The sequence below is a fragment of the Lipotes vexillifer genome, unplaced genomic scaffold (assembly GCF_000442215.2).
Source record: "Lipotes vexillifer unplaced genomic scaffold, Lipotes_vexillifer_v1.1 scaffold791, whole genome shotgun sequence".
In the NCBI taxonomy this organism is placed as follows: Eukaryota; Metazoa; Chordata; class Mammalia; order Artiodactyla; family Lipotidae; genus Lipotes; species Lipotes vexillifer.
Window position 1 is genome coordinate 982,939 of NW_006793445.1, and position 18,127 is coordinate 1,001,065.

At 49.9% G+C, this 18,127-nt stretch overlaps 1 protein-coding gene across 1 annotated transcript in view; it reads right to left on the reverse strand.

The window, feature by feature from the left end:
- Positions 1 to 17,274, reverse strand: part of ATP11A (ATPase phospholipid transporting 11A) — a 60,961-nt gene extending 43,687 nt beyond the window's left edge. The window contains exons 1-5 of the mRNA XM_007466365.1: positions 17,158 to 17,274; positions 9,842 to 9,931; positions 8,981 to 9,061; positions 5,457 to 5,564; positions 2,136 to 2,264 (exon numbers count right to left, since the gene is read on the reverse strand). Of these exons, the coding sequence (XP_007466427.1) occupies positions 2,136 to 2,249 (114 nt within the window). The 5' untranslated portion in view covers positions 2,250 to 2,264; positions 5,457 to 5,564; positions 8,981 to 9,061; positions 9,842 to 9,931; positions 17,158 to 17,274. The remainder of the gene's footprint in view (positions 1 to 2,135; positions 2,265 to 5,456; positions 5,565 to 8,980; positions 9,062 to 9,841; positions 9,932 to 17,157) is intronic.
- Between the last annotated feature and the right edge of the window lie 853 nt (positions 17,275 to 18,127).

The window sequence follows — 18,127 nt, forward strand, 5'->3', positions numbered from 1 at the left end:
CATTCCTGCACCTATGAGGTGCCGGGAAATTCCTCCCAGCGTGTCCTCAACTAACAGAATTCTCCTTCAGAACTGGACACTTGGATTCATCTGTCAGAGTGGTGGCTCCGAATAAGGAAACCAGTTTGGGACCTAAAACATTCTTTTTTGTTTATATGGTTCACAGACAGCTGTCGCAGGCATGGCAAGCTGCCCTCACCTGTCACTGTCCGGGGAGCACAGCTTTCTGCACGGATCCTCACCTGGCCTTGACCCCAGGGCTCCTCAAACTAAGGGGGCCACGGACCCCAGGCCCCGCCCCCAGAGCTCCTGAGGCCGTGAGTCTGGGGTGGCGCCCGAGAACCGCATTTCTAACCTGATCCCAGGTGATGCTGGTGCTGGGGTCTGGGACCCCATTTTGAGAAGACGGACCCAGACGGCACCAGGGAGCGTGGATGGGTGGACCAGCCTTGGGAAGAGACAGGAAGGAGGGGCGGGGGGAGGGGAGGCAGTCTCCTCCGTGTCTCCCATGAGTAAGTGTCGGGCAAAGCGTGAAAGGATTCAGAGCAACAGGGGGTGTGATCACAGCATCCCTGCAACGTTGTGGAGGCACTCGTGCATCCGGCACTTTGGGACATTTCCTAGTTATAGCCTCACAAGAGCCCCTGGAACACAGGTTTGCCCCCATCTTATAGATGTGAACACTGTAGGCGTGACCTCTGCTTTTAAGGAAAGGGCTCAGGCGACTCCGCCCCCCCAAGCACAAACACAGAGAGGTCCAAGCACAGCTCTGGTGCAGACACGGGCCACGTCTGGACCAGAATAAACTTCACCCTGACAGCAGTGATGCACCCAGAGGCTCGTGGCATCTGCTCCAGGGACACGTCTAGGCAGTGATGTCCCTTTGTGGGTCGGGGTGCACAGGGCAGCCCACTGCCCACAGCCGGGTGTGCACAACTCGCCGGGGCCGGGGAGGACGGGACATGATACCCCAAGCTCCAACGGCCACTGGACACCCAGCGCTTTCCAGCCCAGAACTGCTCTCCCTGACAGTTGACTGTGCCAGAAGGGTCCCCCCTCCTGGGATTCGTTACATAGAAAATGTGAGAGTAAACATGGGAAACCCCATAGGGCTTCATACGAGGACACCCCAAGTCACCCACAAAGGATTAGGGCATCCTTTGGTGCTTTCCCAGCATAGAATCGCTTGTGTCCACGGGCAGCGTTCAAGCACTGTTAGAGCTGCATTTCCAGAGCCAGAGCCTCAGAGCAAGGCTCACTTTCATAAACTCCTTGGAAGCTTCCAGATCTTTAAAACAATGAGATCCTTAAAATTAATAGCGATGTGTTTCTTCTTTTGTGATTGTTAATTAAAATTTTGTACCGCTAGCTGCTGGTACAGAATTCCATATTGAGCCTAAGAAATGAATCATAATTTCAGAAAATCCTTACTAAGATATTTTAACAAAAAGACACTCATAGGGCTTCCCTGGTGGCACAGTGGTTAAGAATCTGCCTGCCAATGCAGGAGACACGGGTTAGAGCCGTGGTCCGGCAAGATCCCACATGCTGCAGAGCAACTAAGCCCGTGCACCACAACTACTGAAGCCCGCGCGCCTAGAGCCCGTGCTCTGCAACAAGAGAAGCCACCACGATGAGAAGCCCACGCACCGCAACGAACAGTAGCCCCCACTCGCCGCAACTAGAGAAAGCCCGCGCGCAGCAACGAAGGCCCAATGCCTTAAAAAAAAAAAAAAAAAAAGACACTCATTGATGTAACAGTCGGGCAAAATCTAGACTCATGACTTACTTTTCACACAATTCCAGTCCAGTCAAGTCACTAACTTTGACCAGTACAATGACAACTTCAAAATTCCAACAATCTCTTCCTTCCATCCTTAACTGGGTACCGCCGCTAAACGACGCAGCTAAATAAGGAACATGGAGCTGCTTCTGTTAACCTGCGATGCTGGTCGTTAGGGGGGCTGAGGGTGGAAGGAAGAAAGTGGGAAACAAGGAGAAGCAAACGAGAGGAAAACAGTCCCCGGCTTTCCCCTGAACACAGAGCCTCATGCCCGGCGCAGCTTCTGGCCACGAGAGCACAGCTGGGGGAGGATGTGGAGGTCCCGACGGGGCACAAACAACAGGCACGTTACCTTGTGGCTGGACTCTCCGTCCAGGCTGGCGGTGGTCACGTGGCAGGTCCCGTCCGCGCGGCTGCTGGACAGGAAGATCAGGTCACAGGGGAAGGTCTCGTCCTCCTTGACCATGACGATGTCCCCGACCTGCGGGACAGACAGACAGCAGCACCGTGAACCGAAAGCCGGGCTCCAGGCAGCAGCTCCCACAGACACCATCACGGTGCTACCTGCAGGAAGGTGTGTGGATGCTAATATAACTGAGAAACATCGCTGCCCGGACATCTGGCCCAAACCCAGGAAAGGCCTGTGAGGCCAGTGCCCCAGCCTTAGACCTGGGATGCTTCACAGTGCATCATGACAGAATACTTTGCGATATTCTATTTTGCAATGATAGAAATATTTGCACCATTTGTATTCCAAGTAGGCAGATGAGGTGGGCGGTCACCCTGCAGGCATGAAGCCTGTGACGTGGCCGCAGTGATCAGCACTGAATGGTCACCAGCGGTCCCCGCAGAAGACGGGCACAGGCCATCGTGACGCAGCCGAGAGCCCAGAAACAGACCCACGAAAATACGCTTAACTGACTTTGGACAAAGGTACGAAAGCCACTCCATGGAGGAGGGACAGCCTTTCCAACAGATGAGCACTTGGTCAGTCCCGGGCAAAAAAAGGGACTTTCACCTAAACCTCACACCTGACGTAAAAAGTAACACAAAATGGATCAAGAAGTTAAATCTGAAACATAAAACTATAAAACTTTAAGGAAAAAAAAAAAAAAACAGGAGAAAACCTTTGGGCTCCAGGGCTTGGCAGAGTTCTTAACCTTGACATGAAAGGCAGCATCCATAAGAGGAAAGATCGGTGAACTGGACTCCATCGAAATGAACAACCTCTGCTTCGCGAAATACCCCATTAAGGTATTTCTGACAGAGGACCAGGCTCGACAATAGATGAACTCCCAACGTTCAACAGTAAAAACCCTCAATAATCCAAGTAGGAAATGGGTAAGGGCCGTGAACACACGTTTCATGAAAAGGATGCCCTGATGGCAAATAAGCACATGGTAAGATGCTCACCAGCCTCTAGGGAAGCACACACTTAAACCACACCGAGAATCAGAACGACCGAGAGAAGAAACAGCGAGAACGCCAAACGCCGCCGGGGATGCCAAGAAACGGGCCTCTCACACGTTGCTGGTACAACAGTGCAGACACTCTGGGAAATGGTTTGGCTGTTCCTTTTACCGTAATTTCATGACAACCCAGCAACTGAACTCTTGGGTTTTTATGCCAGAGAAACGGAAACTATACTCATACAAAAACCTGTACACAAATGTTCACAGCAGCTTTATTTGAACGGCCCCAAACTGGAGAAACATCAACATCCTTCACCTGGGCCACGCCCGCCCCCAGACTCTGCAACGAAAGGAAGGCGTCCAGGGGCTTCCCTGGTGGCGCAGTGGTTGAGAGTCTGCCTGCCGATGCAGGGGACACAGGTTCGTGCCCCGGTCCGGGAGGATCCCACTTGCCGCGGAGCGGCTGGGCCCGTGAGCCTTAGCCACTGAGCCTGCAAGTCCAGAGCCTGTGCTCCGCAACGGGAGAGGCCACAACAGTGGGAGGCCCACGTACTGCAAAAAAATAAATTAAAAAAAAAAAAAAAAAGGAAGGCGTCCAGATGCGCAACCTGGGTGAGTCCTAAGGGAATTCAGCTGCGTGAAAGTTGCAGACTGTATGACGCCATCCACGCGAGGACAAATCCTGGAGGTGGACAAATTGAAGGCTCCTTTTCTACTCGCCACAAGCAGCCTTTGCTTCCTTCCTTGTCTCACAGACTCCATTAAAATCCTCTCGGGGAAAACAGGCTGGATACAGAGCAGACATTCCCCATAGGAGATCGATACATTAAAAATTCAATTTTCTGCTGACAGGTACTGTTTAGGTCTGTTCTTGAAGAGATGTTTATTAAAAGTATAGAAGACTTTGCAAAGGAAATATAGTTGTTAAAGTAAACGGTATTTGGAGCCTAGGGTCCGAAAGAGCCTGTTAACATATACATGGGGGTCCCCACTGCTGTTCCCACACTGAGAGGCTGTCCTCCCAGCTCCCCACCTCCTGACTCCTTGACCACTAGGAAAATATCGCCAACCTAGGCTAACGGAGGGTAATTACTGAAACACCTGGACGGTGAAATTTATAAAACAAAGAAAATGTGGTTGAGAAACCTAAAAATACATCCAATATAGAACACATATAATAACTATTATGAGGTTCACGAAGATGGACCACATGCTGATGACACCTGAAACAGGAGTGTCCGGCATCCCGAACCCTGTCCTCTGCCCGAGATACCCACTGACCCCCAGGCTGACCCGCTGCCCCTCCCAGGGCTTGGGGACGTGCCTGGAAGCAGAGGCTCGGGTTCAAAGACGCGGAGGCCCACCTTTCTGTCCCTGTGCATGAGGGCTGGCGACTCTCTCCCACAGCAGCTTCCTGATGGCCCTGCCAGGACTTCTGGCCAGGAAAGCAGCCCCGGGGTGGACAGAGGGATGGTGGGGCTGCAGGGGAGGGGGAGGGGGGCGGTGACTAGGGGGAGGACAAGCCCAAGGAGGATCGGGGGCGGGGGGGGGGAGGCTGGCCAGGCTCCACCCCCAGGCTCACAGCGAGACATGACTCGGGGACAAACCGTAAAAATCATACTTATCACCTGCACACGTGTAAGTGCTTCTAAACGGCTAGCACAGGCCTGAAAATAATCCACTTAAATAATTTAAATATGAATTTAAACATAATGATGCATTATTACACCGATAATATATTGAAAAAGAAGTAATTAACGTGCAGCTTTCAGGGAGGTTTCTGTCCCCATTTTCATAAATTTCCAACTGGTAGAGTTGACCATACTAATACGGTTTTGCCTTTGCTGTCAAATAACTTTTCTATAGGTGTCGAGAGCTTTCCCTGTCTTCACTGGTGACTATCATGTCATACGCGGCAGACAACAGGCCTGGGGGGAGCCTGATGGACGAGAGGCTGTGCGTGGGGGACCGGGGGTGGGGGAGACACTCAATTTGCTGTGACCCTAAACCTGCTCGAAAAATAAAGTCGATTAAAGCTTTAAAAATAAATACATAGAAGTAAGAAGTTAAAAAAAGGCAGTGGTAGGAGCTTTGCCCGAAGTGAGCAGTACTTGGGGAAGAGGGTGGGCCTACATCCAATAAATGAAACAATTTCAGACGGAGGTTTGGCCAACGAAAACAGCCCCGTGGCGCTGTTTTCTCATCGTAACAGGTCTGCGGCCGTCTGGGGTCGGCGGGCCGCGGGTGGTGGGGGGACTCACCCTGAGCTTCCGGCTCTGCTTCCGCACCAGCCGTCCGTGCTGGACGAAGTGCACGGGGCACTGGTTCACGGCGCTGTCGGCTTTGTGGCGCAGCCAGTCCTCGTAGCCCTGCGGTGGGGGAGAGACGCCGTGAGCCCCTCCTGGACTTGGCAGGTGCGGCCGTGGCCACGGTCAAGTGCGTGTGGACACGAGCGGGCGGGAGCCGCGTCCCTGGGCTCCCGCCACCGCCGTACGCGAAGCCACGTCTTCCCTCGCACCCAGCCCCCACCCGGGCAAGTCCTGGCGCGTCCCGCACAGGGACACGCGTCCTGAACCGACCCCTTCCTGCTCGCGTCCCAGCTGCCCCGTGCCGCGGCCTCCGGCCCGCAAGGACAGGACCAACCCAACTCCGCCCCACCCGAAACAGCTCCAAAGGCTCCCCGTCGGGACCCGCGCGGGTGGACGGCCGCCCTCGGGTCAGCGGGGCTGTGCCTGGGGTCCCTGGGCTGCCGAGAGCCGCTCGAGCCCCCTGGGTCTCAGGAGCAGCCGAGGAAGGGGTGAGGGCCGCGGGCAGGCGGGCAGGCGGGCAGGGGAGCAGGCGGCTCCAAGGGGCTGTGCCCACCCAGGTGAGCGCTGCAAGGGTCACGCAGAGGAGCCCGATGTCGGCTGCTCAGCACCCAGAGGAGGACGGGAGCACGGGGGGGCTGGCCAGGCGGTGGTCTCCGTGGGAGGGGCTTTGCGTGCAGAGGGAGGAGGGGGCTGAGGAGGAAGCGGGGGGCTGGCAGAGCTGGAGGTTAGCTTGGGGACGGGTGGCCCTGGAAGGTCACAGCTCTGACAAGGGACCTCTTTCGCCCTCTCCTCAGGCCCTTTGGGTCTGCTGGCCTATGTCTGAGGGTCGAGCCAGGATGGACCCGGGCTGCGCAGGGCACCATGTCCTGGCCAAGGTGGCAGGCAGGCGCTTTCTGTGCCCATGGGCGGGTCTCACCCACCAGGAGCTGCTACCACCACGCTCACTCCATAGCCACAGGGCGGGGAGTTCGAGGGCACACACTTAGGGACAGGGATACTTGCTGTATCCAGAGGCCCCCTGCTGTGGTCAGGATGCTCTTGGGGCTGGCTCCGTGCTCTTTCAGCTCTGCCTGCATCACTGTCTCAGGGCAGAACCCTCTAAGATCAGGCCTGGGGTCGCCAGCCCCCTGGTGACTGGTCTGTTCTAAGAGGCTCACACAGTATGTGCTAAGTGCATGGACCAGGCTCCATCTGTGGGTCCCTGTATCACATCCTCAGCTTCGCCAGATATTCCAAACTGTTCCCCAAGACGGTCCCGACATGCTCCCATCAGTGCGTGTGGATGCCTGTTTGACCACATCTTAATCCTATCTGCTCTTCAGACTTTTACATTTAAAAGCCAATTTAATGGGTAAAAAGTAAAATCATATCATTGTTCAAATCTGTATTTCCAGATGACTGGTGAGTGGAAAATAAAACCCAAATTATCACAAAGGAATCCTTAAATGCTTCTCATGGTTCTGTATTAAATACAGACCAGCCCAGAGTTCACACTGCAGACTGGCTGGGAGAGCTGCAGGCACCGCCCTTACACTCACAAAGGTCACCTTGAGACTCCGTTTTTCATGTTTTCTCGGTCTGGAGTCAATCACTTGGCCAGGCGTCACCTCATTCCCACTCTCACCCACTGTCACTTGCACCATGTCTCATGTGACATGTGTGTTCAGTTTTTTAATTTTTTATTTAGAAACTAACACAGAAAGCATGGCTTTGTCAGCAACAATGTGACCATCAAGAATTTAACTAGATGCTACTTTTCTGTAAATTATTTCAAATGCAAATGTCATCCTGTTCAAAAGTTTGCAGCAGGGACTTACTTCCCTGGTGGTCCAGTGGGTAAGATTCTGCACTCCCAATGCAGGGGGCTAGGGTTCCATCCCTAGTCGGGGAACTAGATCCCGCGTGCATGCCGCAACTAAGAGTTTGCATGTTGCAACTAAAAGATCCCGCATGCCGCAACTAAGACCCGGCGCAGCCAAAACAAATGAGTAAGTAAATAAATAAATCACTAAAAAAAAGAAGTCTGCAGCAGATAAGGGACTTGTATCTACAACATATAAAGAATTTTCACGACTCATGGATAAAAAGACAACCCAATTTAAAAACAGGCCAATGACTTGAAGCTATTTCTCTAAAGGAGATTTACAAAAGGCCAATAAGCTCATGCAAAGATGCTCAGCATCATTAGTTACCAAGGAAACGTAAAATCAAAGCCACAGTGGGATACCACCCCACACCCGCTAGGATAAGTGTAATAAAAAAGATGGACAACAAGCCTTAGCAGGAACGTGGAGAAACTGAAACCTCACACACGGCTGGTTGGAATGTAAAATGGGGCAGTCACTTTGGAAAATACTGTGGCAGTGCTTTACAACATTAGCGCAACTCGATTCCTTTGTATGTACCCAGGAGAAATGAAAACCTGTGTCCACACAAAGCGTATATGTGAATGTTCATAACGGTGTTCTCCATAATAGACAAAAAGCAGAAGCATCCCGGGCATTCCCTGGCGATCCAGTGGTTAGGACTCTGCCTTTCCTCTGGGTTCGACCCCTGGTCGGGGAACTAAGATTCCGCAAGCCACGCCACGTGGCAAGAAGTAAGTAAATAAATAAAAAGCCACATAAAAAAAAAAAGGGAGAAGCACCCCACATGTCCATCAGTGGATGATGGATAAACAAAATGTGGTCTGTCTATATCCACATGATGGAACATTATTCATCTGTGAATGAAGCACTGATACACGCTACAACATGGATAAACCCTGAAAACATGCTCGGTGAAATAAGCCAGACACAAAAGATCACTACTGTATGGTTCTGTTAATACGAAATGTCCCGAATAGGCAAATTATAGCAACAGAAAGACTGGTGGCTGCCAGGAGCTGCAGAGGGGGATGGCGAGTGACGCTCACGGGTATGGGGGCTTCTTTCAAGATGTCGGGAATTTTCTGGAACTAAACAGAGGTGATGGTTGAGCATTAAACTGGCTGAGTGGATGGTGGGACTAACAGACGACCTGGCCTTCCTGTTAGTCACCGGCTTTATTTATCAGGATTGCAAAGAACAGCACGATCCACACTGAGCGAGTCAGGGGTCGCCGGGCTGTTCTACTTATAGAGCCACATCCCAGACCCTCTGCACGAGCAGGTCCTCGGGGTTCGGGCAGCCAGGGACACTGCGGGCAAAGCAACTCAGGTGCTGTCTCTGGGTGATTCCATGTGAGAACGACCATGTCCTCTTCAAACTCTCAGGGCGACAAACTAGCACTAAATTACACCATCTCTCTTCTTGTAACTCCAGTATCTCTTAACTCAAGACTCTATCTAAACCAGTCACAAAAGTGAATTTCTAGAAGTCAGCTAAGTTTCCTACGAACCAGCTGAAACAAAGCGGGGAACTTTGCTTTGGATGAAAGGCGATGCCCTATAGCAGAGATTCTGTAGGACCTTCGTCCTTTCTGCCTGTAAAGCTCACCTGCTTGATAGCTGTGACAGTGATGACAAAGAACAGCGGCAGGCCGCTTGTCACTGGACTTGTGGGCGTATCGATAATCAGCTGCAGTGAAAAGAGAACTGTTGAGTCATTTTCAGAAACACTTCTTAGGGGCTTTAGACAGACTGGCTGGCCCTGTAACACCTGCCAACGTTTGCTTTGACTCATTTTAACTCACTTTACTATTACCCCACTTCATCCCACCACTGGAGATAAATTAGATACGAATTTTTACTATAAAACTGAGGGCAGTTCTCCTTAATTACGGGACGTGCTTAGGAAGCCACGTCAGCAGTGGCAAAGACACCAGCTGACTCCAGTGCACGTTTTATTTCAATTCACCCCTCTGCTTCTGGTGCCACACTTTAATTACATTACTTGCATAAATTACTGTTGGGGAAATTTTAAAAGTCCTTCAATGGTATTTTGTATGATTGAGACAAGTTAGGTTGCTGTTCTTAAAGCACATCTGACCTGCTCCCTAATCCATACCTCACTGTGGTTTTCACTCTCTCTTTTTTTTAACTCTCTTTCTCTTAATGTTTTTATTCAGGAGAATCCCCCCCTAACGATTAGGAAGATACTGCTCTCCCGTCAGTACTGGAGAACGAGGACGGAAAGTGGCCAGGACCGGTTCACATGCACAGCGTTCACGCCTGTGTTTTAGTGAACAGGCCTCTCTGACCCAACATGCTTGTCCTTGAAGAAAACAAGTGAAGCATCCGCAGATAAAGGGGCATCAAGTCCTTTTGCTCCTTCTGAGGAGCAAACCAATCACCTGAGAATAAATGCCATTTATTTATATTTACATTTGAGGTGACAGAAAAAGATGACCAGACTTACCTGTACCAGAAATATGATAAGAAAATAAAAGTTGGCTATTCTTCTGAATTGTTCAAATAAGTTCTTGGGTATGAAGTTCCAAAATGTGTACTGTATAAAAGAAAAACAGAAAGGAGTCATTTTGATCACATTTTACATTGTGTAGTATTACTCTTCCACATGATAAGCAGTCCTGAATTTCAAAGTACAAAATGTCTAGCTTTAGATACAAAATTGAGAGCGTTTGTAGACATTTTATCAACTTGTTGACTGTAAAAACAACCGCTAACACAGAACATGCGCTCCAAAAGCAGCATATGTCAACTACCTAATTCCAATAATTCAAGGTAAGGCCAAGTAGCTTAAGAACAGTTTGACTATTAAAATGTCTCTCGTAAAATATAAAGCTCTGATTGTTAACTCAAAACACACATGGTTAGCATTCTTCTTTGATTGTAATTTTTGGTAAGCTCTCTGTTTTGTTACAGCATGGCTGGGAGGGGACAGAAAGTAAAACAGAAGTCTCCATTTTCAGGGGGTCTTAACCCAGCTTGGCTACGGTTCCCGCACTGAGGAGGTGTCCTGGGCCAGCCCCTCCTCCTTACCTAGGGGGTGGAAAGGGACACAGGGAGGGTAGTCAGGCCACTTACTCGCCAAATGTCTCGTTTTTGCCTCAGAAGGAGACCTTCCCTAACCTTTGTGTTGAAAACAACAATGTCCCCTATGTCATTAACCTACAGTAAACACTGAGCTTGGACACTGTTTTTAAAATTCCATTTGACAGTTTTGCCTTTTAATGAAGATTGCCCCCTGGAGGGGGAGAGCCTGCTCTGACCGCCATCTCTCTCATCTGGACCTGTAAGCACCTTGGTTCTCTCTCTGCATCTAGACCCGCAAGCACCATGGTCAGCTCCCATCAGGGGATGGAGCTGGCACCGAGCATCTTGACGCTGGTTACCAAACTCATCCCAAGAGCTCCTTTAATGCCAGGATCTCAAACACAGGTTCTTGAAAATCATGCTGTCTTTTTAATTTCAAATTCCACTTGTTTGCTGCTGGCATATAGGGACGCAATTGACTTTTGCATCCTGCAATCTTGCTCTGATAGCTTATAAATTCCAAGAGGTTCTGTTAATTCTTTGGGTTTTCTACATAGACGATCATGTCACTTGTAAACAAAGACAGTTTTATTTCTTCCTTCCCACTCTGTTTATCTTTTATTCCCCTTCCTTCTCTTACTGTATTAGCTACGACTTCTAGTAAGACGTTGAATAAGAATGGTGAGAAGGGCCGCTTTGCCTTGTTCTCAATCTTTGGGTGAAAGCGTCTAGTTTTTCACTATTAAGAATGGTTTTAGCTATGGTTTTTGTTTTTTGGGTTTTTTTTGGTAGATGTTGAGGAAATTCTCCTCTGTTCCAAGAGTTTTTATCACGACTGGGTGTTGGATTTTGTCAAATGCACACTAGGTTTTCTTCACTGGAGTACAACCAAGGTGAGAACCAAAAGGCAGGTCCGAGACGGAAATGTAGCCACAGAAATTGAGAGGACAGAACACACTGCTAGATCTCCTTTATCTCTGTTTCTCAATCAGAAAAACAAACAAAAACAAACAAAAAACCCCAACCCTGACAGCCAGTAAAAGTACAGGCACTTTCTTCCTTAAAATAAACACCCCCCCCAAGACCATGATCTGAATTTTCAACTTGCTCCTCCTACGGGACACTCAGCTACTCCATGGAATTCTCAAAACAGTTACTCTTTACCGCACCACAAAAAACATGGACTTCGGAGTCAGACCCCATATTAAACCCTGGTCCTGACATTTAAAAATTGGGTAAGAGCAAACTATTTAATTCAAGGACTGAGTTCTACCCTTCTCGTTTATAAAATGAGTATTAAGAACAGCATGTGCCTTAAAGGAATGTAATGAGGCTCGAAGTTCTGGCTCAGACTGGTCTCAAAAATGACTGAGACGGGGCTTCCCTGGTGGCGCAGTGGTTGAGAGTCCGCCTGCCGATGCAGGGGACACGGGTTCGTGCCCCGGTCCGGGAGGATCCCACATGCCGCGGAGCGGCTGGGCCCGTGAGCCACGGCCGCTGAGCCTGTGCGTCCAGAGCCCGTGCTCTGCAACGGGAGAGGCCACAACAGTGAGAGGCCCACGTACCGCAAAAAAAAAAAAAAAAAATGACTGAGACGATGAAATTCTACAACTTGAGAAGAAACGCAAACAAATCAATCTTTTTAAATGTTTGAGAGAGATATATTTTCTCTTAAGCAGGCCATAATGAAATTCAGTTACTTTTCACTAACTTTCAAAAGGAGTTATTAAAAGAAATATGTTATGTCATCACGGCATTTATGTCTCATTCTTGTGGTTCTGTAACCAACCTAGAATGATCTTTCATTCTTTGTATGCTCATTTCTACGAGATACTGATCCCAAAATGGAATTGTCTTTAAGACCCCAGCCCATGAAACCCACCCTGTCTCTCAGCACCCAGGCTGACTACCCAGTAGTTAATCAAAACGCCTCCCCAAATACCTATAACACACTACTCAGTAGCAAAGTCCCATTAATGGAAAAAGTTCCTGCTTAAAAATCCCATTTTCTATCTGCCGAAATATTTATAGATGGAAATTATATATTGTTTAGGATTTGCTTCAAAATGATCTCGAGGAAGAGAACAAAGGCACAGCGAAGCACACTGGGCCATCTGCTGATAACTGCAGACAGTGGACGGTAAGTGCATAGACATTTGTTACCCTATTCTCTTTATTTTCCTGTGGTTTTGAAAGGTTCCATATTAGAAAGCTCCATACATTTATTATAGAACGTCATTTTCTACAATCCTACCAGACGTGCAGATCAGTTTTTATTAACCCTAGCAAGCTACGTGAATATCCGGTCTTATTCTATTTTAATGCTACTGTTTCAGGACACCCTTTCAGTTTCCTAAATCCTAGTCTACCAGGGAACCGGTACAGATCTGGAATTTAAAGCCACTTAAATGATGACTTTATTCCTATCAGGTGCAGGAGGCCCATGCTGCAGCTTAGACATTGTTTTGTGATCTCCATATTTTATAGAATAAATGACTGTCATAAGTTATTACTGCTGATTATTAGTAACACGGTCAAAATCCCTGATGATGTTGGTAAGAAAAGTGAAAACCCAACGAGAGAGTTGAAACATTCATGACTGCACTGATACATCAGTACTGTATGGATAAAATAAAATAAAACGAGCAATTTATTACACATGTAAGAGTTGGCAATCGGATAATGGTGTGCCGATTGTACATTTTTAAAATATTCCATTACCACATTTAAAAAAAATATTTATTTATTTACGTATTTATATGGTTGCACCAGGTCTTAGTTGTGACAAGCGGGCTCCTTAGTTGTGGCTTGCCTGGCTCCTTAGTTGTGGCGTGCGAATATTTAGTTGCGGCGTGTGAATCTTTAGTTGCAGCATGCGTGTGGGATCTAGTTCCCTGACCAGGGATCGAACCCAGGCCCCCTGCATTGGGAGCATGGAGTCTTATCCACTGTGCCACCAGGGAAGTCCCCCAATTGCACATTTTTGATCTCTGCTAATTCTAAATTCTAAAGATCTAAATATTTGCTTAGACACTTGGGCCACAATATAATGTAACACTTTGTAGTACAATGCAACACTCTGACCTACATCTGTCAAGTCCCAGGATCAGTAGAATAGAACTTAATACTGGAATCCTTGATATTGAGCCACAAGCATGGAACAGAGGGGTTTTTTTTTTTTTTTTTTGCTATGAGGGAGCTAAGGAGTCTGAGGTCGGCGGAGCATCTCTTTCCCATCAGACAACTTGAGGAGTATTGAGTCCACAGGACAATTACTAGCCTTGTGCTTCTTTCACGCCATGAAAGACTTCACACCCAAAGTGTGCATCTGCCCTGGGGGTCGTGTGTCGTCAGCGCTGAGCTGGTTTTGGCCACTCTCTTCCTTCCGTGAGAGTCACCTGTGTCCTGTAGTCACTGGGAGGGCGGCTCAGACGCAGAGAAGCCGTCCCGCCTGGTCGACCTTTAGTCACATGGAGATGGGGAGACAAGGACAACCTGGCGCCACCCTGCTTTGCCAGCCCCGGAGAGTGAAACCAGAGCACCTGGAAACCGCTGAGGCTGCGGCTATTGTGTGCCTGGAGGGGGAATCCCGCACAGGTGCGCACGGGGTGCCCTAAAAACGCACCGGGCACGGTCACTGATCTCCAGGGAAGGCGACCCGGAAGGTCACAAGTAGTTCAGCTTTCTGTACAGGGTGGAGGGACAGCACAGCCTGAGCTGAACATTTAATTCCACAGCATCCTGAGGGCAGAGATGGGAGCCACACGTGTCTTGTGCCCAAAGGTACAATTCTGTAACTTGATGAAGCCCCACTGTCCCTGAGTCCAGGATCTGGTGCTAGAGCAGGCCCTGGGTTGGGGGTTCGGCGTGAGGTCAGAAGCCAAGGGGTTGTGCTGGGGTCATTTCTACCAGCTTCTGCCCAGAAAGGAAACAGGACTCACTGATCACCAGCACCGGCACTTCTTTGGATCAGGCCAGATGAGCATTTTCACCCCTCGTGTAACTTTTCACAGGCTACATGCTTTCACGACCTTGCATTTAATAAAATCAAACTTACTACTTTACTGCTACTCCTTAAGTAAGAAGTCATAAAACTTATTACTAAAGTGCGTCTGTGCACTCACGAAATCTTTGTTGACCATCTTTTCTTTTAAGGTAGAAACGAATGTTCTCTCCCCAAGAAAACATATATACATCACCACAAACATATTCTCTGAACCTGTTTGTAAACTTACGCTTTACAAATTAAGTTGTATTTTCCACATCCTGAGCTGTTTTTAAATGAAAATGATCATGTGTCCAGATGTCCACGTCATCTGGTCTAAATCCACGGCCTGTCCACCCTGCTACTGACTTGGATTCTAGGTCCTCGTCTGAGGATCTCCTCTGTACTGAGATCAAGTAGCAAACCGAGGTTACGTTGTCTGTAACTGTTATTGAAATTACACACCATCATCTACCCGGAACTGACTTTAAGCCACTAATCCTGCAAGTCCCCTCTCTCCTCAGAGCTGAGACGTGTTGCCTTTTCACCAAAACCCACGCCTCCTGTGTGACAGCCTGATCTGGCTCCTGGGGCAGATGCTGACTTAATTCTGTCAGGGCCTGCTCCATAGCTGCCTGGGGAGAAGGAACTTTCCCGAAAAGAAACAGTTTTGAAAAGGTGCCCAGGACCTGCACGTGTATCGAAACCCATCCTTACAGTGCCCTCGCCCCGGGGGGGTGGGTTTCCTCTGTCAGAACCCAAGGAGCCTCGGGGCACATAGGAAGAAGCCACCGCAGGCAAGGCAGCGCCTTGCAGACCCTGGGGCCGAGCAGACCCCGGGGGGTGACACGGGGCCCCTCAACGTCTTGCTGGCCGCCGGCTGCGGGAATATTAGAAGGGGAAACCTGAAAATGATAAATTGGCTCGAAACTTGAATCATAGCAAAGGGGTCATAAATGGGATTTAGGAATCACTGCCCTCGATGATCTCCCCCAGAGCGTGGACGGGGCTTCATAACAAACACAGTGCCCTGCAGCCTCGGGCTCTAGTCCACCGGACGCGTCAAGAAGGGCTTTGCTGCTCCGATCCCTGAGTTTCTGAAGTTTCCTTTGAGCGGCTGCACAGAACCTTCCAGGTCCCCGGGAGGAACCGGGGCTGGGACAGCAGGGCCCAAGCTTCGTCCCTGGGGGAGAAGCCAGCTGTGCAGGATGTGACTGAGCAGCTGAGATGGCTTTGTCAAACGTCCTGCCCAGACTAGACGCGGGGCAGCGTGGGGACTCGACGCCTAGTCGAGTGGGGACTCGAAGTTGTCCCTGCAAGTTCACACGTGCACAACATCTGAGTGTTTTCAGTGCACTTCCCCATTCCTCGATGCGTCTGCACTGCACACGAGCAGATTTCTAAGAAATACGTTTGAGATTTTGTTCCTTTGGGGGCACTAGTGGTTGGCAGAGTGCATCTTCGGTGAGCTCTATTCGAGACTGTCTAACTTATAAATGTCACTACTGGAAAGACCTATTTCTGGATATGAGGTCCTCCTGTTTATTTCTCCTTTCATTGGTCACGTCTGGGCAACCACGGACTACATTTGTTTGGCTGTGATTTTGTTTATGAGCAACTGACCTACCCATGCTGTATTTCTGGAGATTAAAGTTATTATTTTACATTGCAGTTTTAAAATAAAATAATTCCATTAAGAAAACTGCCTTACACAAATGAACCTATCTACGAAACAGAAACAGATTCACAGACACAGAGAACAGACTTGTGGTGGCCAAGGGGAAGGGGGATGGGGGAGGGATGGAGTGGGAGTTTGGGGTTAGTAGATGCAAACGATTACATATAGAATGGATGAACAACAAGGTCCTAGTGTAGAGCACAGGGAACTCTATTCAATACCCCGGGATAAACCATAATGGAAAAGAATGTATATGTATGTGTGTAACTGAGCCACTTTGCTGTACAGCAGAAATTAACACAACATGCAAATCAACTGTATTTCTACTAAAAAAAAAAATAAACTGCTTTAGAAAATCTTCTCGGTTGTCAAGTATTCATAACAAGCACGGGACACCCTTGATAACTCATGAAAGAATTAAGCGGGTCCACCGCAGGTATCTGGACACGCAGCACACTGATGTGTGAATTACGTAGGTCTGTGACGTGGGTCTGAGTGTCCAGGACACCAGGCATGTGGAAAGTTCTCCGTAGCCTGCAAAGCCACCGTTTACTGTTTTCCAGAGTCAGCGACCCCATTCTCAAGACCCAGCTACCGGTTAATCTGAGGTGTGAAGACGGTCCTGCAGCCCCACCTCCAGGCCAAGAGACGGTCACGCCCCCGTAAACGGTGACACGCGCGTCCTCCTCTTTGCGTCACTGCTCCTAACTGACGGCCTCTGACACGCGTCCAGCGTGCGCGTTCGCAAGCTGGTGGCACCGGGGCACCTGCATCGTCTCCGTTTTGCAGGAGGAGACCCTGGTCTGGGGCGGTTCGATAGTGGCACGTGGCCAGACGGCTAATACGTGGTGCCGGCGGGATCTGAACGTCCTAGACTTCAAATCTGATCCTTAAACGTGACACAGGTAAGAGGGACGTGAAGAGAACGTGCTGTGACATCAAGTCTTAACAGTGTTCGGGGGGCAACCGGAGGGGTGCTGAGCGTGCAGCCCAGCTGTTCAAGGCGGGAGGTCGCTGGGCCAGGAAGGGCCCACGCGCCGAGGGCCGTGCGGCGAGCTCACAGGCTGCCGCTTACCTTGGAGGAGACGATTCTGTTGTCCGGGCACCTGTGCGGGATGTAGGCCTCAGCACCCGGCGGGGGCTCGCGGTGGCCCACGTACACGGTCCGGCTGTCCACACAGTCTTCCTCCCCAGCACACTGCGGGGGAAAGAGCGGTCAGAGTGGGCCTTGGGGCAGGGGGTGGGGGACGGGGTCTTCCCGGGGTTTGGCTTGGATGCAGGTCTGTGCTGGGCCCCGGGGAGGGCTGGGCACCCCTGCAGGGCCAGGCCCCCCACCCCTGCCCACCCACTGGGCCCTCACGTGGTAAGGGCTCAAACCGCCGCCCAGCTCTTCAGGGGAGCGGTCTGAGCGGCCACCGGCACCCCCAGCGGGAGTCGAGCGGGGCCTTCAAGGCTGGTGGGCAGTGGAAATGCCATAGGGTGGGTCCATTCAAAACCAGAAAGTGACAGCAAAACCCTAAGCCTTCAGAAATAAAGACGACAATCCCAGAACTTTGGGGAAAGGTCTTTAACGAAAGAAGAAAGTAAAACTATGAGTTCAGAGCAGAAGGACAGTTCACACACCGCAGCAGCTCATCGATAAGCCTCCCTGGAAACCGAGAAGACCTGGGTCTGACTCATCTTTGCATTATTCAGAGTGTTGTGCACCAGACATTAAGGAAACACCTCTGACCCGAAGAACCTTCTAGTGACACTCAACCAACTGTATGCAGTCAGCACTGCAGTGCCTGAGACATGATAGCTGCTGATGAGAGACCAAGATGAAGCCTCGTATAGCGGCCCCAGCACGGGGCCCTGGACCTCCCCCCACGGACAGGCAGCCCCAGCACGGGGTCCTAGCCCCTTGCTCAGCGTTGTCAAGAAGAAACAGAGGCAATAAAAGGAAACACACGGCTGTGCTCCGGGGTCCCAGCCCGTCCCATCCAGCACCGTGTCCAGCCTTTGTGGCTTCAGGGAACCTTCACTTTTTTTTTTTTTTTTTTTTT